The sequence below is a fragment of the Aspergillus melleus genome (genome assembly GCF_016097325.1).
Source record: "Aspergillus melleus strain CBS 546.65 chromosome Unknown contig3, whole genome shotgun sequence".
Classification (NCBI taxonomy): Eukaryota; Fungi; Ascomycota; class Eurotiomycetes; order Eurotiales; family Aspergillaceae; genus Aspergillus; species Aspergillus melleus.
The window spans coordinates 899,197-921,222 of NW_025763372.1; the positions used below are offsets into that span (position 1 = coordinate 899,197).

Consider the following 22,026-nt stretch of genomic DNA (forward strand, 5'->3'; position numbering starts at 1 on the left):
ACCTTCCTAGTCACTTTTTTACGACTTACTTTCTATGGCAATTTCTAATAGACCGCGTTCCTTCTATATCAGACCTTTCTGATCCTTAAAAGAAAGTTGCATATTTGTAGAGCTTACAGTGCGACCTCAGATATGAATCCATATCCAGCATCATGACCAAATTGTGCAGATCGAAAAGTTAGGTTGAAAAGCCAAGATGTTCCTCTTGAGTTATAAAGCACGGTTAAATCACAAAGATAACCAAGTCGGGAAAAGACAAAATAAATAAACAAACGTTGCCTCTGATGCTAAGTAGTAAATGTAGAGATAGAGAGATAGAGAGAGCTATACAACAGTCTTTTTTATTCAACAAACCGCAATAAAGCAAATATGAGAAGAGAATAATTCTGAGCAGGATGCTTGACCAAAAAATAAAAAGTAGATAAGGTAGATATATAGATAGATATGAAGAGGGAGATCAGGGTTTTTTCCCAATCCAAGATGATATAAAATGAAAAGGACAAAGTAGAAAAAAAAATCATTATAAACGCATCTTTTCTTGCTTCACCACCACCACCACCCTATATTTCAGTTCATCGGGGTTCTTTTTTATACCTTTTACCGGGAGTTACCCTCCAGGCCGGCACGGACAGCCTCCAGGATCATATCCTTGGCTTGTTCGAGGTTGTCCTTACCGCCCTTGATTTCGATGGCCTCGCCCTTGGCCTGGTCCTTGGGGACGTTGATGCGGCAACCGGTCTGTTTCCGGATAGCGTTAATCTGGCTGCCGCCCTGGCCGACGACGAAGCGGTAGGTCTTGGGGTCGGGGAGAATGAGGTAGCCGGTGGCGGACTGCTGCGAGGCGGCGGCGATCGCCTTCTCGAGGGCGGCCTTGGCGCGGGTGACGTTGTCGCTGGTACCCGCGAGCACCCAGGGGATGGTGGCGGGCTGGGTCGGGTCGGCGGTGGCCGGGGGGCTGTTGTCGACGACCTTCCACGAGTGAGCTTCGACGGACTCGCTGGGCTCGTCGGTGATCAGGGGCATGGAAGAGCCGCCGCCGTTGACTGCGGCGCGCGAGTCCTCGACGACGGGCTTGGCGGGCACCTGCTGGCCGGCGTGGTCGACGGTGACCTTGTAGTCGTTGCGGAGACGACGGAAGAAGGCGCCGTTGTCGGAGACGGCATGGTGGAGGTGACGAGGCACGTCGACCTTCTCACCCTGTTGGTCCTTGAGCATGGCGAGGATGTGCTCCTTCGCATCGCCGACGGCGTTGCTGGGGCCCTTGATCTTGATCTCGGTGCGCCCGGAGCCTTGCTTGGGGATGTCAAGGGTGATGTTGAACTTCGATTCGATGTCCCGGCGGGTGTCACCGCCACGACCGATCAGGAGTCGGTGCTGGATCTGGGGAACGTCAAGGCTGACAGTCACCTGGTCCTCGCGCTCTCTGACGAATTCCTCAATAGCAGCGATGATGTTGTCAACAAGCGGGCCCTCGCCTTCAAGCTTGATCGCTGTGTCACTGCTCTCCGGGCGGGGGAATCGGACGATACGAGAGGCGCTGCCGTCAGTAGGACCGCCAGCGTCGGAAACGATCTTGCGAATGTTGGCACCTGGTTCAGAGTTAGCATGTGCTCGGACAAGGAGGCAGATCTTTCATGGCGTCGTCAATAACTCACCTCCACCGCCAATGAGGGACTTGTGGTGCTTCTTGTCGACCTCAACAGTCTTGGTCACGATGGCATCGAACTGGTTAGAACGTTGCTGCAGGATCTTCTTGGCCTCCTCGACCTGCTTCTTGGTACCCTTGATCTTGATTTGAACGCGGCCCGAGGCGTCGGGCGCATCGTTCACACCGGGGACATCGATTTGAGCCTCGGTATCAGCCCGGAGCTTGTCCATCTCTCGGCCGCGCTGGCCGATCAGAGAGGGAATCTGCGACTGGGCCACGGACACGGTGGCCGAGAAAGAATGGTCAATCACCCACTGCAACAGACTGAGGATCTCATCGCGAGCAGAGTCAGCACCCTTGCTGGGACCCTTCACAAGGACTTCGTCAGCAGCCTGTTGGGGACGGCTGGGGCGTCCCGCCTCGCTAGAGGTCTCGTCGTCAGCCACGGCTGCCCGAGGGAACTGGACGCGGACAGCATAGCGGTCCTGGAGCCGGTTAACCTGGCTTCCCTTCTGTCCAATCAGTTCACGATGGTATTGGGCAGGGATCTTGAGAATGTGAGTCGTCTCGTCTTCCAGCTTCTTGCCCAAGTTGATGATTCTCATCCTGGCAGCATCGGCCTTGGCCTTGGGGCCCTTCACCTCAACCTTGCCATTTTCCACCTTGATGTCAACGTCGAATTCTTCGCGCAACTTGTTGATGTTTTCGCCCTTCTTGCCGATGAGGAAGTTGGCATACTTCTGGGGGAAGTCGAACGTCGTAGTGTAGCCGCGCTCGAGGTCGTCCTTCTCCTGCTCCACGACGAATGCTTGCAGGGCGGAGATCAGGTCTCCCACGGTGCCAGAAGGACCGCGCAGGGACACCTCGCAGTCCCGAGCGCCCTTCGCGTCACCGACAATGGCGCGAACGGGGATCTGGTCTTCACCCTTGGCCTGCTGGTCACGAGCGATGAATTTGCTCACCTTGTCCTGATACTTACCCGGGACGTTGACAGACTTGGCCACCACATCATTCTGGTCACCCAGCGTGCTCAAAAGGTAGGCCTGGGCTTCTTGAAGACCCTTCTCGAAGGCAGCGAGTTCGGCCGCGGAGGGACGCTGACGCGAGACTTCGGCCTGGGCGGCGGCAGCAGACGGACCCTCGTAAACGAGAACAACGTCAGAGCTGTCGATCTCTTCGGGAACCAAGAGGTGCACACCGTAGTCGCTGCGCAGCTTGGCGATGCTGCGCGACCGCAGGTACGGGTGGAAGTAAGGGTCAACGGAGACGTAACGGATACGGGCCGGAGGATGCGCTTGGACAAGGTTCATGATGTCGGACCGGGCGCGGATAGTGTTCTTGCCATCTCTGGAGTACACTTCCCAGGTGACGGGGCCGTCGGAGCTGGGGGGAAGCGCGATACGGGCATCGTACAAGTTCTCCAGCTCCTTGATGATTTGGCGCTGTCTCAAGTACCGGGTAAGAGCACGAGCGTGGGCACTCGCTCCTGCGGGAGCGTTCAGGTGCTGACGGGACAAGTCGATGCTAGCCATCTGCATGCTCGTGGCGAGATCCATGGCCCGGTTGATACCACTCTCAATCCGATCGACGGGACCAGTGATGGTGAGAAATTCGCTCTCGTCAGATGCAGGGGGCAGCACGATGGCACATCCGGTGTCGGCGAGGAATTCGTGCAGCGCATCGGCATTATCGCCAAGGATGAACTGGTGTTGACCACGGTTGATAGCCAATTGCCGCAGGACCAATCGGCGCTGCAGATCGGCAGCGAGTCGCTCAACCTCAGCACGGGCTTCCTGTGCAGCAGCCCGCTCTCCAGAGATGTGGATGTTCTTCTCGGGGACCGGGACAAATTGGACCTGACCCGGCTCGGCCTCCTGGGGCGGGGGCTGGCTCAGCCAGGTATCATAGCGGGGCACGTGGACCTGCGCCTTCGTGCGCTCCTCGATGTCCCGAAGGTTGGCATTGTGGGCACCCGCGATGAAGGGGAAGAACTCGGGCGGGATTGTCTTGAGTCGCAGGCTCATGTTGGCAGCACGCTCCTTCACAATGGCCTCGATCTCTCGGCGGGCCATCTCGGCGGCAACGGCGTCACCTTCGATCAGGACGTCAATCGTGTCGGTGTCATCATCATCTTCACCAGCGGCGGGATCCTCTGCACGGGGGACCTGCACACGCGCGCCGGTCCGCTGCTGGATGTCCTGGACAACCGCTCCCTGTCGACCGATAATATGAGGGCGAGCAGATGTGGGGATGGGAACACGGACAGATTGCTAGATACCATGCTTAGTCCGCAGTCTGATGGGGTGGAGAGCATCGACAAGACATCATACCTTGGATCCAACCTGCTGCGCCACCTCTTTGAGGGCTTGTCTCACAGCATCCACCGAGCCCTTACCCTCAAAGATTATAGAACCTCCAGGTCCACCGCGCATATCAACGTTGGCCTTGGACCGCTTGGAGATATCACGCAGGATATCGCGAAGGGGTTTCTTCAGCTGACCGCGGGGGAGCATCTGGGAAGGAACCAGACGCAGCTGTTCCATGTGCTTTCCGGGAAGGCTCATGATTCTGGGGATATCGAGGCCTGGAGCTGATTCAAGACAGGTTAGCAGGATGTCTCAATGGAGAATTCTGGGAACCCGCAATATGGATACAATCAGGTCCAGGCAGAAGAGTTACTACACGACATACCTGCTTGCGCACCACTGGGGGCACCGTTGGCGACGGCGGCAGCGGAAGGTCCCTTCGCACCCCAGGCAGAAGCAGTCGGAACCTTAGGCTTAGGACCGCTTCCCAGAGCAGGGAACAGCTCCTCGGACTGAACATCGAATGCGGGAGCCTTCTTGGGAGCGGGTTTCGGGACCGATGGCGTGGCAGCCGGGGCTGGTGCCTGCGGCGTAGCCTCGGGCTTCACCACCGACGACGGAGGGGGGTGCTGAAGATCATCCTCATCAGGCACGTCCTCCACCGTGGGCCTGTGCGCCTCGTCGCGTGCATGCTGTTCTTCCAGCATGGCGGCACGGGATTTGGGGGCGCCGCCGTTAACGTTCGACAAATCGGTAGCCATTGTCCGCGGTTGTTCGATGAATGGGAAGAGGTATTTGAAGGGAATAGCGATGGGGGTCTGCCTATGACACTGTATATCATTGAGTATTAGCGGGGAATATCATTGAAAAGGCCATTGAGGGGATGAGACAAACAGACGTACCAAGAAAAAAAAAGCCGCCGGGGTTGCGGAGTAGTCGCTGCTCAAAGAGTGCGACGACCGATCAGCAGAGAAAGAATCGCACCAAGAGAAGGGCAATTGGATTTAGAAAAGAATAAATGACAGGGAACAGGTCTTGCGGAGAAACAAGACTGAAGAATAAATGAATATGGGGAAATAAAAATGCAATTGCTGTCTGATCAGGCTAAAAGCAAAAAAAGACAACGGCAGCCGAAGAATAAACAGAGAAAGAGACGAGGGGAAGGAGAGAAGAGGAGGGGAGGGGAGGGAGAAAGAAGAGGTGGGACACGCGGGAGAGAGGAGGAGAGGAAGAGAGAGAGAAGAGAGAGGGGGGAGGTGAATGGAGCGTGAGGCCGAGAAGAGACAGGCTCAAGTGCAAGACAAGTGATGTGATGGAATAATGGAGAGGAGAAGAGGACAGACAGACGGAGGGCCCGGGGGAGTCGGCCCATCGACGGCCGCTGCCGAGATTCTCTTGGAACGTTCCGTTTTCCACTCCGTTCACCTCCAATTCAGTTGATCCTCATTCACCTTCGTCCCTGTCGGTGGTATTCAACGGGGTCTTTGTAATGTCATTCAAATTCAATTGAATCTCCGAGAATGCTTAGTAAGAGTGTCACGGCTTACAAGTTCTTCATGACTTGACGCTCTGTTTACACCCTCATCCTCAAGATCAAGGCTGAGTCCGCCGTAGTCAGCCGAGCGAATTGACCGCGCGTGTGCCTCAAGGTAGTATCGCCTTCACGGTGAAGTAACCGTTACACGATTGTCGGACAGATTTCCTGGCTCAATCTGTCCTTCGGGGTGACAAGGCTGGGACAGCTCATGAGAACATCATCAGCATACGTTTGAATGAGAAAAAATTAGTTACTTGCTTCTGTCTTCTGTCGGGCTTTCTGGTCTTACGAGACCTACCTTTGATATTGATATAACAATAGGGATAATATTTGTTCGTCTCTGCGATTTAGCTAGGTGTTAAATCCTTGTCTGTATATTCCCTTAGGGTTTGAGCCTCTAGATAGATAGTGTAAATGATGCATTTCTTTTTTTTTATCTTTCTTTCCCCGTTTGTCTGAACGGCCTTGCTTTACATTCGGGCTGTATCGAGGGCTTCTTCAATGCTTCGGGTGCCCTTTTGAAAGAAATCTATCTGCCCAGGTAGTAGGTAGGTAACGGCGTGTAAGTTTTTCGGGGATAAGGCATGAGCATTCTGGTGCTTTCCTTCCTGCTTGAAATTCAGATTAGCGCATAAACATCACATACAGATCGTACTTGAGCAACAGCAAATGAGACCCATAGTGTAGTGATTCCATAGTAGTTTCCTGGATTATCATGGAGCACACCCCGTTGTTATTGTAGTTGTTGCCTTCTTCGAATGACTTCCTCTATTCTGCACCATTTTCTAATTGAAACCTATGTCAGTGTCGATCACTTGGAGCATAATATCTAGGCACCCAGACCTGCCTCTCTACCTCCCTGCTTGGGATATTGATAGAGTCACAGTGCTTCTCTCAGACACTCGGTCAATTGCTCTTCGTATGCGTGCTCGACTGTATATTCTATGCTGGTTCATCATCGAGGCAAATGGTTCTCTTTGTTACGATCTGAGGCCCGGGCCAGGGATGAGAAACTCTTGATGATGATCAGCCTTTGGCTGACTTTTGTTTCGGGCAGGATCACAGTGTATGTAGTTTATTATCGAGGCATGTCGTTCCCTTGCTACGATGGATGGTCCATGCCAATGAGGAAGACACTGTTATATGATGCGCAGTCTTAGCTGGCTTCTTGGTGAGGTTTAATGGGGCCACTGTACCTCTCAGAGTGTGTTGCATGCAGATTAACATCGAAACAGAAAGGCAGGGGATTCGCAGGGTATTTATTCGCTCAATGGTCAGCTTTGATCAGCCGCATGTACTTAAGCGACAGAGGAGATTTTTCCGCTATAGGGTGTAGCCATCATCCTCTTTAGACTGATCTTTTGTCTTTCTCATACACGTAAGAGTGTCTGGATACAGCACGTTTCTCTGCGCCTGCTGCTGTCAAAGACAGATAGCTAAACCTGCGTGGAATAGTTGTATTTGAATAAGGTAGGTCGGGATTACGAGGATTGTCTACCCCGTAACTGAGGGTTTTTGTGTTAGCGCGGTCTATAAAGAAAAGGCAAGAGTCTATATGAGATGATATATCACTTTCAGGCAACCTAGAGTGAATGATACCCCGATAGACAGTTTGAGGCAAAACTTCTGTGTGTCTTACGAGACGCTGTCCATTTGCTTTTTTTCTGAGTATGCCTCAGGCATTCGGTAGATGCATTAAGCACCGGCGACGGCAGCAGAGTAGTGCTCAGAATGTTAAAAAACAGAAATTGAGTTAAGTGCGAGTAGACAGCAGGAGTAATTATGACTTCGAACCAACTTCCCATGACTAGGATCATTCTTGATTCTGATCGTGGCTGCTGACCCACCGGGATGATAGGAGAGGAGCGCTAAGCAAGGGCCGAAGTGGACCAAAAGCTTAACCTCGATATGCAAACCTGCATCGGACGTTTTTCACCGGGAAAAGCGAGGGAGAAAAAGAAAAAGAAAAAAGGTTTCCCCCCACGCTCAAAGCTTGTATTTTACCAGAAATCTTTTCATCGTACGGTCCCAGCCTTATTCTGTTTATACGTAGGTTTTCTGTCCTCGATAGATATACCATAGACAAGTCCCATGTCTTCTACCGCCCCCCGTCTTCTGTCTCACAATGCTCTGGTAACACAAGGCTAGACTCGCAAGTTCCCAACTGTTCTGATAAGAACGGAACGGGGGTTATAACCCCGATGGGACGGCTCCATTCCATCGCACGGGATAATTGATAATGACAGCCTACAAATGACTCACGGTTCCTACTTTCTATTCCGTAATAAGTTGCTTTTTTATCTGGGTTGAATTTGACTTGTCTTTCTTTCCCTGTTATGACCTTCTCCCTTTCCAGTGTCTCCAGTTTACCTTAAGAAACGGCCCAACATGGACGCTCACGTCCTCGAGGCAGAAGCCGAGAAAAAACCCCAGACGGAGTTAAACCTGGCCCCCGTCGAAGATGATTCCTCAAAATCCCAGCCGACGGGATTCTTCGCGCGCATTCGATATTACGAGGAGCTGCTGGACCGGAAATTAGGCATCGAGTCGCATAGTCTTGACAGAGTCCCTGCTGATGATCGCCACCCTCCGAACTCGCTAGCCATGGCCTTCATGTGGGCCTCTGCCACCATGAACATCAGTTGTTTCAGTACCGGCTTCCTGGGGAAGCAGTTCGGTTTGTCGTTGGGACAGACGATTCCGATTGTCATTTGCTCGACTTTCTTGGGGGCTTGTGTTACGGTTCGTACTTTCTGTTTTCTTCTTTTTTTTTGTTTTCTTGTTGGGGTCGTTCTCTTTGTATATTGATTGAGTCCACAATAGCCCACTTTGCTTGACTTTCCATTCTGATGCATGATGCTAGGGATGGTGCGCTACCCTGGGCCCTGAGACCGGACTCCGTCAGGTCGCTATCTCCCGGTACTCACTGGGCTTCTACCCGTCGTCTATCATCGCCCTTCTCAATGTGATCGAGCAACTGGGCTGGGCCTCGGTGAACTGCATTACGGGAGGATTAGCACTGAGCGCCGTATCTGACGGCCGCGTCTCCATCGCCGTCGGGGTCGTCATCGTGGCATGCATCAGCTTTGTGTTCAGCTTTGTCGGGCTGAAAGGCGTGCTCCTGTACGAGCAATACGCCTGGACCGTGTTCTTCGTCATCTTCATGATCATCTACGGCGAGTCGGCTCATCGCGCCAACATCGCCGCGCCGCCCACCGTCTTCGGCCTCGATAGGTCCGGCAACGTGCTGAGTCTGATCAGCGTCGTCTACGGGTCCAGCGCGTCGTGGAGTTCCATCGTCTCGGACTTTTACGTCCAGTATCCGGTCAATATCTCCAAGGTGAAGGTCTTTCTGTATACAACCCTCGGAATCACCATCCCCACGTGTATCGGCATGCTGCTCGGCGCTTGTATTAGCTCCGCATTGGACACGAACCCGGAATGGGCTGCTGCGTATGACGATGGGATCGGCGAGATTCTGAAGATCATCATCTATCCGCGCGGATTCGCCAAGTTCCTGCTGGTACTGTTGGTGTTGTCTGGAAGTATGTAGTAGTAACATCCCTAGCCACCCATCCACCCTTCCCGTTACAAACTAACCTGTTCACTCCAACAGTCGGCGTCAACTGCATCGCCATCTACTCCGGTGCCCTCTCCGCCCAACTCTTCGCCAAACCCTTCGCCAAAGTGCCCCGCGCACTCTGGTCCACGCTCGTCTTCGCCTGCATCCTCTGCCTCGGCATCGCAGGCCGGGACCACCTCCTCGACGTCCTCGAGAACTTCCTCTCGCTGCTCGGCTACTGGAACACCTCGTTCTTCGTGATCCTGTTTCTCGAACACTACGTCTTCCGCGGCGGCAAGGTCTCCAACTACGATCTGGACGCGTGGAACACGCCGTCTCGCCTGCCCGTCGGGTACGCGGGCTTCACGGCATTCTTGTGTGGCGCGGCGGGTTGGATCGTGGGCATGGTGGAGACGTATTATGTGGGCGTGTTGGCGAGGCAGATCGGGAGAGATGGGGGCGATGTTGCGAATGAGTTGGCGTTGGTGTTTACGGGCGTGGCGTATGTGCCATTGAGGATGTTGGAGATGAGGTTTGTTGGGCGGTAGGGTTACTTGTTCTACCCTACTCGTCAGTGTAGCATCATTCGATGAGTAGGTCGTTAGGAGCTCGTTAGTTTCTTAAAATGTAAATTTATTGACGAGATATATGGAAGCATCAGTGAAGCTGGTTTCAAGGTGTTTTATTTCATTAGTAGCTCGGTTGGATTGGCTGATGCTAGACTGCTTGATGCTGCTGAGATGGTCGCATGCTACCTAGATCCATAATGCTGTGGGGAAATGCTCGGGTGTAGTCAACTATCTGAGATACAAAGATCAGCTATGCGTTTTGTAAAGGCCATACTCTCTTCTATAGTACTCACCCAACATGCTGCATGAACTACTCAAGGAAGAGAATGTCCTCGTTGAGGATGACTCATGGGGCTGCCATGTCCGTAGAAGGGGCTATGATGCCCACGTGCTATTTGACGGTATAAAAAGGAGGTCAACACAAACTGGTATACAGTAGTTATATGTAAAGGCGCGGACATGATAGTTCAGACTATACAAATGCATGTGAGATGTAAAGAATACACTGAGAGACATTATAGATCTTTATAACAATGACCATGTGAAAAGCTATGGGCTCATTCCCGCCTGTCAGATACGGACGTGGCTGCGCCATTGTGATGGTCGCTCGTATATGTTCATGTTGTGGCTTCGTGAGGTAAAATCGGCCAGCGACGAGAATTCATGGCTGTGCGTTACGCGATAACTTGATTTAATCTGGGGATGTTTTATGTTGAGCATTGAACAGTGACATTCTTTCTACACTGGGTTTTTTTCCCTCGATTGATTGATTGTTGTGTTGTATATATAAAGACGGCTCCGATATCCGTACCCTCTTGTTTCATGTCCAATGATGGGTTGATAATATCTTTCATCATCTACAACAGAGCCAGCAATTATCCAAACTAGATTCATCCGTAGACCGACCTCTCTGCGACATACACAGGTCAGGGAGACAGGTCAAGAGAACCCTACCGAGTCATCTGGTAGCTGAACCGTTGCTTCACCCAGTACGACTAACTACCAAGTAGATAATCAGACTCCCTACAATCGAACAAGTCGCAAAAACAGTCCCAAACAAATTCTGAACAAATCGATATTGATGACCACACTCATCTAGACCTCCTGTCCATCCATATATCAATTAATTAAAAGAAAGTGGAATCGCGGCTAAAAAAAAAGTCCCGAAAGGCCTCCCATTTCGGCATTGGATTGGCAAGGCCACCGTGCCTTATCCCCTACAGCAAGGAAGCAAAAACGGCTGGAGAAAAGAATTTTCTGGACTGATTCTTCTCGGCATGTGGGCTTCTTGGTCTCTAATTGTTTCGGACTAAGCCCCTCGGAGTGGACATATATTCAATAATATCGCCCACCTGTTATGACGATCAGCCCCTGAGGAGATTAGAGATTTGATTGCTGACCGGTGACCATTTATTGGGTGAACGGAGGAGGGGCTTTGAGAGGTCAGAGATGGCAATTTTCATCGTGATGTTTTTTGTTGTTCTACTGTAAACAGATACCGGCAGGTCACTTTCTTGGTCTTTCTCGGGTTTGGATCCATAGAGACCATTTGACATCATCCGGACCGCTGATCGCGTGTCTTCCCGGACGAGAACCGGATTTTCTTTTTCTTTCTTGATTTTTTTTGTGTTTGGCGGCCGCGTTCACGTGACATATGCGGATCCAACTGCGATCGGAATCAATTCCCTTGGCTGTCATAAGTTGGATTCGATGGGATTTGAGTCCTTGACGTGGTTCGGTTGGTTTGCATCTTACCATGAATGGCTTGATTTCGACAAGTGTTGGACCACTACGCACTCCAAGCGGATGAACCATGGGAGGAAATTATCCCGAACGAAAAAATCCGGGGAGCCGGCAACGACTTCGTGTCAAGTTCAACGTTTAAGAGTTAACTACACTAAGACAAAGGATGCCCTAGTGTGTGTGTCCTGGACGACTCCGACAGTTGGTCCCGTCGCGCTCCGGAGAGACGCTAGCGTCGTCGTAGGCTGATATCTCCCGTCTCTCTGCGATTCGAGGTTCTCCTGAGTCAGGTCTGGGGTCTGGACTCTGGACTCCTGGCAGGCAGTGGCACCTTGCCACATACTGAATCCCGTGTACACTATTGTCAATTGTCCATATTAAATCGTCCATCGTCATCATCATGGCTACCAACTAGGTAGTGAGGACCAGTCACATATGATATCCCACAGGTCCGACCGGCCAAGAAGACGCAGAGAGCGGAACGGCTCTGTTCTCCGTTCCCGAACCCAGACGATTAAATTGCACCGGTAAGGGATGGGAAGATTACTAGAGACACATGTGTGACTTGGTCGGGCTGCATCGTATATGTGTCTGCAGGAGCAGGGGGGAGGCCGGACTGGAATTCTACACATCCGGTTTGATCACAGCCGTGAGGATAAGACGGTACCTGCAGAATTGGAAGTGATAAGAGCTGGAAGGCTGGACGGAGCATTGTTTCGCGCGCTTTTGATTCGGCAGTCCTCGCTCTGATCTTCTGGAGGAGAGGTCTGATCGTCATCGGGACTCCCTGACTCGACGGTGTCATTTCATTTCAGTTTTTTTTTTGGGTCGTTCTGACCAAATGGCTTTTATTTCGTTTTTGGGTTTTCACTTTTCGTACTTTGTGATCATGTCAGATGAGGTCGTGTTTAAGTAGCCAAATAAAGTAATTATGTCAGAATGGAACGTTCTTCTTTGGGGCGAGAGAACGATGGACGAGGAGATGAGAGAAGGACCGCGTTAATCTTAAGATTCCAGCCGAGACTGGCAACGTCGTCGGGTCGGTCATTCAAGCCCCGTCTGGAGTCTTGCCCAGCGGTCCTTTTTCCGAAACAACGCACAGATGCTCAGATAGTTCGGTCCCCAGGAGATTGAGGGACGAGATTGGGGGATACTCCGTACACAGGAGCTACCTCTAGCTATTTCTCCTCTCTAGCTACCTAGGTCCTAGGTAGACCAGTCCCAAACACAAGACAACCAAATTATTGGAACGGAGGAGGGAGGGGAAGTCTTATCCGATCGGATCACATCGACTGGGGTCAAGATGTGTCTAGAATTTCTCTCCTGCCCTTCTGAGCGGTCGCATCTGAGACAGGTGATGTAAACCGGTCCTGGAGCCGGCGGGTAATCCCAATCAAATATTATTATTATTATTATCATCATAATAATATTGCGACGAAAGTGATTTAGTTCTTTTACCAGCAGGAGGATATACCCGTAACGTACAGGATAAACGGTACTTTTTTATTTGGTTTTTTGCTTTTTACTCTGCCCCATGTTTGAGCCTTTTCTGTTGACTTGGTTGAAAGGTTAAAAGATCCCTGATATTTCATCAACCGCTAATCAGCGTCTAACCGATGGAAGGGTAAGGCAAGAGACTCATACGGATAATTCACACATAATTAGAATAATAAGAAGTGCATATTGACCGCCCTATTGTCAACCCGCCAGTACGTCACAGGCTGGCCAAGTGGCTGGCCGTTTGCTCTCTTTCTTTCTCTCTCACTCACTATTTCCTTCCCCCTCCTCGATAGAAAAAAGAGATTGCGGTCTTAATATATTAATAAAATCGAATCAAAATAAAATAAGACTTCCATTGAGCTCGACTGCCCTCACCCTCCGGTCAAGTCAAATCTTTTCCTTACTGACGGCCCGTTTGGTACTCGCTTGTCCCCGTCGCTGGTCCAGCCTCCAATCTAACTAAATCAATCAACTGGATCCCTTCCCCCCCCCCCCCCCCCCCCGTCTGGCTTTGTCCCCATCTCCTCCTCTTTCCGCTGCGTGTTTTTTTCCCCTTCCCTTTCCTATTTTTTTTTTTTTAATTTTATTAAATCTGAATAATAATAATAATAAAATAATCAAGTCTCCCCTGGGATCATCGACTAGAAGGAATAATTGCTTTTTCATCTGCCCTCTCGCTTTCTCGCCTTCTCGTCCTCTTTTCTCCTCTCGAAATCCTTTCTCTTTCATTCGCAACTGTCCCTCAGTGGATTGCAGATCTGTGTGCTGAGCTGTCGGTTATCTGCAGTTGATTCAATTTCGGATACCCTCCTCTCTTCTCTTGCCCCGTCACCGCCTAAAGTTGGACACTCAGCGGCTCTCCACGTGCCAACCACTGGATTTTGGTGGTTGACGGTAGCCCGCGCCAGCTTCTCTTTCTTTTTTCTTTTTCCTTTTTCTTCTTTGCGCGCGTCCTCCCTTGCGTCGGCCTAACTGGATCTTCTTGCATCCCCGTTACTCCGTCTCATCCAACGACAGTCATCCTCGTTGGGTCAACATCCATCATTCGTTTTTACCCATCATCTCCCCTCCCAATCATCCATACACATACTACCTGTACAGTTTCACACCCACCTTTCTCTTCCCACCTCCAGACGCCCGGTCCCACCATACTTCGCTGCACAACAACAACTCAAGAATTCAAAACAACACCTCTAAAAAAAAAGAAAAGAAAAAGAAAGTGACGGAAGGGACAGCGAGAAAGCACCGCCTCACCTGGTGGCTTTCCCCCCCCTCTCCCCTCCAATCAAGCCATTGTGCCTAGTCGACTTGGAACCCTGTCACTTTGTTACGACCGTCTGCGTTCCCTCCACCTCCCCCCCAGTCGCTTGACCTGTTAAATTCCCCTCCCCTAAAACCCCGTACGCCATGAATCACGATAGTTTCTCTTTAAAATTTCGACGTCAGTCAAGCAAGCTTCACAAAGATCCTCCTAGCTTTAGTTCTCGAATCCTCAAGAGCCAACAAAGTAACACCTCTCTCAAACGCCATCCCTCCGCCCCAGTCTATCCACGTTCGTCTGCCGCCGGCAGTCGAGAGCACTCGCGCACACGATCCAACGCATACGGCTCCTCTTCCTCCTCCGTCGACCAGAATAGCGGGGGCCCGTCACCGGTCATCGCTGGCAACGACACTGCCCAGCCATCTTCCAACTTTTACTCCGGCAAAGCCCGTCCACCCCACTCGGGACGATTTTCTCTGACCGAACAAAGCTCAGATGAATTGATTGGCGCCCCGTTTGATTCCCGGGGCATGCTCAGTGCTCTTGACGAGAACAGCGCCGAACCCGTAGGAACCCTCCCCGAGAAACCTCCGACCCTACGATCTCAAACCACCCCGGACCCTCGTGGCCTCAGACAGTCTGCCAGCTTCACCACTCTACACAACCGGATGGATAATCTCGTGAATCGGACGGACAATGATCGCCCCGCGAATACGAAACGGTATTCCGACGAGGGGGGCGCTCCCCGGCCGCTGGGGACCGGCCGAAGCAAGAAGAGCAGCTTCTCCAGCTTCGTCAACAGCATGCTAGGCTCTCCGCGTGGCATCAAAATCTCCGCCCCCGAAAACCCCGTGCACGTTACCCACGTCGGTTATGACAACCAGACGGGTCAGTTCACGGGTTTGCCCCGAGAATGGCAGCGGTTGCTGCAGGAGAGCGGTATCTCGAAGAAGGAGCAGGAGGAACACCCGCAGACCATGGTGGATATCATGCGGTTCTACGAAAAGAATGCCCGTGGTGACGATGAGGTGTGGCACAAGTTCGACCACGCATATCCGCAACCACAGTTGATTACAACGGCGACGTCTCAACCCGGCTCCGGCGGATCTGCTGCTCAGCGAACATCCCCTCCGACGAGTCCTCGATTCCCTCAAAACCATGAAGGGAGTTTTGAAAACCCACGGGCACCGCCTCCCATTCCCCGTGGTGTTTCGGTTGGCCAAGCCATGTCCCCGCCTATTGGTGGCGGCGGCCTCGTCCCTAATCGGGCCCCGCCAAAGCCTCCGGCGCCCGCCAATATGACTCCTGCCCGGCCGGCACCTCAGCCACCGGTGGCTACCAGTCCGTATGGTGGTGCCTCCAACCGGCCGGTTCAGGATCCCTTTGCCAACCAGTTCGGTACGCCACCCATTCCGGAGACCGAACCGTTGCCGTCCGAGTCTCAACCCAGCCGATCCAACTCGAAAACCAACGGGTCGCAAGCGGCATGGGCGCCTCCGGCGGTCGTTGCCACGCCGGCACAGTACCAACAGCAGCAGGAGCATGCCCTTGCCGCAGCCCAACAAGCAATCGCCAGCAAACAGCTTGAACGCAGCCGCAGCCAACGTCAGCAGCAGCAGCAGCCGCAGCAGCAACCCCGGCCAGAACAGAAACAGACAGCGCAGCCCCCGCCTCCGCAACATGTCACCCCCGTGGATGACCCTTCCCGTGCCCCTCCCGCAGCTCGCCCCCGGCAGCGGCCCCGTCAGAGCACTGCTATGGACATTCGGTCTCGACTGGTCGCCATCTGTACCCCCGGAGATCCGAGCAAGATGTATCACACTCTCAACAAAATTGGCCAGGGTGCGTCTGGCGGTGTCTTTACCGCCTATCAGAACGGCACCAACAACTGCGTTGCTATCAAGCAAATGAATCTCGATCTGCAGCCGAAGAAGGATCTTATCATCAATGAGATCCTTGTGATGAAAGACAGCAAGCACAGGAATATTGTGAATTTCCTAGACAGTTACCTCCACGGTCTGGACCTGTGGGTGGTGATGGAGTACATGGAAGGCGGCAGTCTGACTGATGTCGTCACTTTCAACATCATGAGCGAAGCCCAGATTGCGGCTGTTTGTCGAGAGGTGGGTTTTATTTTCGGCGGAGTTCCTCTTCGCTCCTCACAAGTACCCGACATTCGAGTTGCTAACATTTGATTTCCAGACGCTTAATGGCTTGCAGCACCTGCACTCGAAAGGGGTTATTCATCGTGATATCAAGTCTGATAACATTCTTCTTTCAATGGATGGCAATATCAAATTAAGTAAGTTCGGAGTCGATATTTGAGTGTTTGACCCAATTTAACGAACAATTACAGCCGATTTTGGTTTCTGTGCCCAAATCAACGACTCCCACAACAAGCGCAACACTATGGTCGGCACGCCCTATTGGATGGCCCCCGAAGTCGTCACCAGAAAGGAATACGGCCGAAAAGTCGACATTTGGAGTTTGGGTATCATGGCAATCGAGATGATCGAGGGCGAACCTCCTTATCTCACGGAATCCCCCCTGCGGGCGCTCTACCTGATTGCCACGAACGGTACACCCAAGATCAAAGATGAACACAATCTGTCGCCCGTCTTCCGGGATTTCCTGTCACTTGCGCTGAAAGTAGACCCGGAAAAAAGAGCGTCGGCACATGATCTGCTGAAGGTATGTTTTCAACTTCTGTTGATTTTCCGGTCCGAACAGCTCGTTAACTTGTGACACAGCATCCATTCATGTCCTTCTGCGCACCGCTCAATCATTTGTCTCCCCTTGTCAAAGCTGCGCGCGCTAGTCGGGCCGCTGAAAAGGCTCAAAAGGGGGGCTAAAAATGCCTCGCATTTAGCTGTCTCTATATATGTTGATGTCCTCTTGTCTCTCCTCCAGATACCCATTACCTCTGATGTTTCATATTTTGCCGGACTACGATATGCTGGCATTGCATAATGGGAAAGACTCGCGTTTTTCCTGGTGCTATTTTTATTCTTTCTGGGCTTCTTTTCCCCGGATCTTAAATGTTATAGATGGCGATGATTTGATGATTACTTCCCCTATTCTTGATTCCTCGCCGCTCCTCTCTGGTGGCATGAGCATTCCTGCACTCTCATTCGATGATCCATATATCCTCCTATCTTTGATGATTGCTAGCACTTCCCTTCACTCCTTTGGCGTGTTTGTGTTGTCTTTATCTTTCCACCGTCTTATCTTTTATAAGATTACTGGGAGGTGACTGTAAATCCTATCTGGAGTTACATATGTTTTGCTTTCGCTCCTGCTATCATTGCCATGTCGCCGGACGGGCTTGAATATCCAATATCATGACTGAGCAAGAGCGGCTGTGAGTGATTTATTTCTACTGGGGCAAGCATCTGTCTACTATTTGTCTTCGGTTGTAGTTGACTGGCGTTCTTATTCTTATCATCCTCATCCTCATCATAATGACTAACGACCTACCTATCTTCTACTCATGGGACCGAAAAACATAATACAAGGCGTTCATATCTTCTACTTACCTCATCAACTTCCTTGAACATTGCTACCATTCCTTGTCCTTTTTCATCCCGTTGTTCTGTCCTGTCCTGTTTTAGTTTGGTTTGAGCTGTTCTAATGGCGCAAAAATCCCTCTCCACTAACCATGACACCTACCTAGTCTACAAGCCCCTAATCCTCTCGACCTTCAACCCCCCTCCCCATGCTTGTGCGACTCGAATAAGCACGCCGAAGACCACCAGCCCGTCCCATTTCCTATTCGTCATGTGTCACCGATGGCGTACCTCCCTACCTGACTGTCTGTCTGTCTGTCTGCCTGAACTACCCCCCGGGTGCCCTCCGACCAACCTACGTATGTACTGTACATACATACCTACGGTCCTTCGGTAGATAAGAGCGGTGTCTTGGCTCAACTTGGCTTGGCTTGACCTTGACTTGGTGGTTATGGTTGTGTGTAGCTGTGGATGTGGATGCGGTCACCGTTCCCTTATCCTTGGAGTCGTACGGTTTGACAATGGGTATTTGCTGGCTCCAGAAGGGGTGTGGTGGAGGAATGAGGCAGTGCATGGGGTTGAACTGAACTTTGCTGCGAGGGTTTTGGAATTGGGTCGGTTGGTTGATTGATTTATGGGATGCTTGTATATTTTTCAGTGTTTTTGTTTCTTCGGGTTGTCTGGAGTGGGTGGTTGTTATCTTGGTTAGGATATATATGTGGGGGTTTGAGGGGGAGATGGGCATGTATGTATATCGTAGGTGTCTTGTGAGTACAGTGTATGTGTGCAGATGTACCATATTGAGGATCTCATTTAGCTCTTTAGTATGATTATCTGCCATAATATGCCAGGAAGAGCTGCTGCCCGTAGAATATTTACTTATCCTCGGCTTGTGCAGTACCTGGAGCGGCCCTTTCCTTGTTAGGGGCAAAGTTACGAAAGAGAAGTATCCGATCCTAAAATATACAGACTAAGATCGACGGTGGGTACATGAACCTCGCAATGAGTCAAGTCACTGACCGCAAAGTGGCGGGTTTGTGGTCTGGGGGCTGGGAGACTGAGCTCGTATATTTAGGGCATTTAGTTAGGGGCAGTTGGGTGAATGGTGCCCGAGCTACTGGTCCGTCAAGAGAATATTCAAAGACAATGGTACAGGTGAAAGATAGGGAATCAACATACACTGTCATAGTTATCTCAGGAGTACCTACATACTCAGTACTCCATAAAGTAGTAGAAAGTATCCGTAAACGTCGTCATCGCCTACAGCAGAGCTCGCTTATTCAGGCGTAGCGCGCGGCCCGTCAGAGGCGGTTCTCCGCCTGCGCGAACCATCGTCACTCGCATCAGGTTGCAGCCTTCCACTCAATGCCCAAGCTTTTTTTCTCTCTGCTGAAACCCACACCTTCTTTCTGGACTTTTACTGCACCGGAATCCCTTTCCTAAACATTCCTCAACTCGAAGGAACAACCTACACTCACCTCTCCCACCGTATCCAACTCACCGGCCAGAGTGGACATCTGGCGACCGTTGACCGCTCCCCCCCGCACCCTCCGGTGTTCTGCCTTGATCTGCGCATTCTTGGACGAGAAAGTTAGCCACGTCGGACCAGCATCTTCGGTTTTTGATCTCGTGGCATAGTGATCATATTCCGGAGAGATAATTCAGATCGGCGGAATCACCATACGTTGAGCGTTCAAAGAGTAGCATCTGAGTTGGGCCAGCTCGAGGCAAAACATACGCGATGTTTCGGCAACAGCAGAACGCCTTTGATGACGCTGTCGGTAAGATCCCCCTGACCCCTCGGTGACTTCAGCATCGCCCCGCGACTTTGTTTCCTGTGGTCCTCAAGTTCGTTGCTGATATGCGACTTTCCCCACAATCTAGCCAAGGCGACCGATGAGAATCTCACTTCCGAGAACTGGGAATATATACTTGTACGAGAACCTTGCCGGGGATACCATTTCTTCGTTGGGAGGAAGACTAGATTGATTGGTTCTGACTGCGTTGGATTGATAGGATGTCTGCGACAAAGTGGCTGCGGAGGAATCTGGGTAGGCTTTCCTTGGTTCCATGTTTGGACAACCCTGCTGGGCCACGGTGATGCTGACATGCGCCCGGGTTTTAGTGCAAAGGATGCTGTTGCTGCCTTGATCAAGCGGCTTGCACATCGCAATGCCAATGTGCAATTATACACTTTGGAGGTTCGTTGCGCCGCTCTGCCCCTGGAGGCTTCTTGGAAGCCGCTATGCGAACCCCCTCGACTTGCTGATCGTTTATATAGCTTGGAAATGCCCTGGCGCAAAACTGCGGTCCTAAGATCCATCGCGAACTAGCATCAAGAAGCTTCACGGATGCCTTGTTACGACTGGCGAGTGATAGGGTAAGATTGCAATGTGCTGCCATGTCGCGAAGATTGTACTGAACAGTGATTTGCTTTTCTAGAACACCCACCAGCAAGTCAAGTCGAAGATCTTGGAGCGCATGCAGGAGTGGACGGAAATGTTCGCCAGTAACCCGGATTTCGGGATCATGGAACAAGCCTACATGACGTTGAAGACGCAAAGTAAGATACACGTTCTTGAATTGATGCGCATGCGGTATGCTAACCAGTCCATGCTGTTCGCTCAGACCCCAACCTACAACCTCCGTCGAAACCCGTGAAAACGGAAATCACAGACATTGATCGCCAGAAGGAGGAGGAAGAACTTCAAATGGCTCTGGCACTCTCGATAAGGGAGAAACCTATACCGGCCGCCGCTGCCACCTCCGCCGCCGTTCTGGACCACCAGCCCGAAGCCAGCTCTTCCGCGGTCAACCAAGTCCAGGAAGCAGCTTCTCAAGCCGTGCCCTCGGGTACTTCAGCAGCTACCGTCTCGCGTGTCCGCGCGCTTTTCGACTTCCAGCCGTCGGAGCCGGGTGAATTGCAGTTTCGCAAGGGCGATGTCATTGCTGTGCTCGAGTCGGTGTATAAGGATTGGTGGAAGGGTTCGCTGAGAGGGCAGACTGGAATCTTCCCTCTTAACTACGTTGAGAAGCTTCCTGATCCTACGGTCGAAGAGCTGCAGCGGGATGCGCAGACGGAAACCGAAGTTTTCGGACAGATCAAGAACGTCGAGAAGCTCTTGACCCTGCTTAGCACGCGTGGCTCTGAGCCCAATGTGCAGGAGAACGAGGAGATCACGAATCTATATCACTCAACCCTGGCAATTCGGCCTAAATTGATCGAGCTGATTGGCAAATACTCGCAAAAGAAGGGTATGCTATCTCATGACAAGAAAATCCACCAAGTGTTTTGCTTTCGGCTTACCATCACCTAGATGAGTTTACGCAACTCAATGAGAAGTTTATCAAAGCTCGACGGGATTATGAGACTCTTCTGGAGGCATCCATGTCGCACCCCGCTCAACCGCAGTATGGCAGACCAGGCCAACCTCAGTACGGATATCCTGGACCCGCGTCGTCCCTGGGTTATCCTGGCGCACAGGCTGACCCCCAGCGGTACTTCAGCCCGCGCCCCCAAGGTTGGTCTCGTCAATACAAATCTTGATATGTGTGCATAATTCTGACATGGCGAAAAACAAAGAGAGCCAGCCCGTCCAGTCTAATACGAATCCCTACTATGGAGGAGATCAGGCGTCTGGGTATCCTGCCCCTACTCAGTCCCCTGACCCGCGCACCCAAACTCCTCCTGCAGGCGCACCATACCAACAGCAGCCTTCGCAGCCTGCCCCCGACTCATACCAGCCAGTGCATCACCGACCGGAGTCGACGTATGAACACCCTCAGGAACTAGGAACGTCCGTTTATGATTCGCCTGTCGACCACCCTTCGGCAGGCCGACCTCCCTACCCCAGCGCTCAAATCCCAGGCGCTATGCAACATTATCCCCAGCAGGAGTACTCTAACCCAGCATACCCCTCTGATGATGCAGCCAACGTACCTCCCACCGGGCAAACGGCCCCATACCCTCCTACCCCCGCGTCCCACCAACCAGCGCCGATGCACCAACCTCCTCCTGTCCCGGGCGCAGCCGGCGCCGTACCTTATCCCCTTAACCCTAGTGGTGGAGGCTATCAGGCATACAACCCTCCTGGAGGTGCCCCTAACTCCAACCCCGCATCCTTCTATCGATAAGTTCATCGTGCCCATGATGAGTTATGAGGGTTAACCGCCTCGATTTGGTCCAATGGTACCGCCTACCCCATGATCTGCTAAGTCGTGAATCGAAGAGCAAGTGAAGGGAGGGCTGCTTAGAACATATCTGTGGCCATCGTCAGATCTCCCTGGGGTGGCTTCGGGTAGTCTTATACTTCTGCATCTGCTCTGGTTGCGACGGAACAAATCCAATTTCCGCAAAATGTACACGTATGAGGCATTCTTGAAGCTTCATGTTT

At 51.8% G+C, this 22,026-nt stretch overlaps 4 protein-coding genes across 4 annotated transcripts; 3 read left to right on the forward strand and 1 right to left on the reverse strand.

The window, feature by feature from the left end:
- Positions 1-597: 597 nt before the first annotated feature.
- On the reverse strand, positions 598-5,512 carry LDX57_005332 (putative RNA binding effector protein Scp160; the record flags this gene model as incomplete). The annotated part of the gene is made up of 5 exons (XM_046087012.1): positions 598-1,589; positions 1,656-3,918; positions 3,979-4,232; positions 4,340-4,776; positions 5,502-5,512. 5 exons carry the CDS (start codon positions 5,510-5,512, stop codon positions 598-600), a joined length of 3,957 nt encoding a protein of 1,318 aa, XP_045942978.1.
- A 2,367-nt stretch (positions 5,513-7,879) lies between these two features.
- Positions 7,880-9,601, forward strand: LDX57_005333 (putative nucleoside transporter; the record flags this gene model as incomplete). The annotated part of the gene is made up of 3 exons (XM_046087013.1): positions 7,880-8,233; positions 8,355-9,036; positions 9,108-9,601. The coding sequence occupies 3 exons, from the start codon at positions 7,880-7,882 to the stop codon at positions 9,599-9,601; spliced, it is 1,530 nt and encodes a 509-aa protein (XP_045942979.1).
- A 3,852-nt stretch (positions 9,602-13,453) lies between these two features.
- pakA (mitogen-activated protein kinase kinase kinase kinase STE20) lies at positions 13,454-17,854 on the forward strand. Its single transcript, XM_046087014.1, has 4 exons — positions 13,454-16,249; positions 16,329-16,428; positions 16,483-16,817; positions 16,877-17,854. The coding sequence occupies exons 1-4, from the start codon at positions 14,273-14,275 to the stop codon at positions 16,976-16,978; spliced, it is 2,514 nt and encodes an 837-aa protein (XP_045942980.1). The 5' UTR covers positions 13,454-14,272; the 3' UTR covers positions 16,979-17,854.
- A 1,519-nt stretch (positions 17,855-19,373) lies between these two features.
- Positions 19,374-21,766, forward strand: HSE1 (ESCRT-0 subunit protein HSE1; the record flags this gene model as incomplete). The annotated part of the gene is made up of 9 exons (XM_046087015.1): positions 19,374-19,413; positions 19,517-19,566; positions 19,649-19,683; positions 19,758-19,833; positions 19,914-20,012; positions 20,075-20,195; positions 20,261-20,887; positions 20,950-21,153; positions 21,216-21,766. 9 exons carry the CDS (start codon positions 19,374-19,376, stop codon positions 21,764-21,766), a joined length of 1,803 nt encoding a protein of 600 aa, XP_045942981.1.
- Between the last annotated feature and the right edge of the window lie 260 nt (positions 21,767-22,026).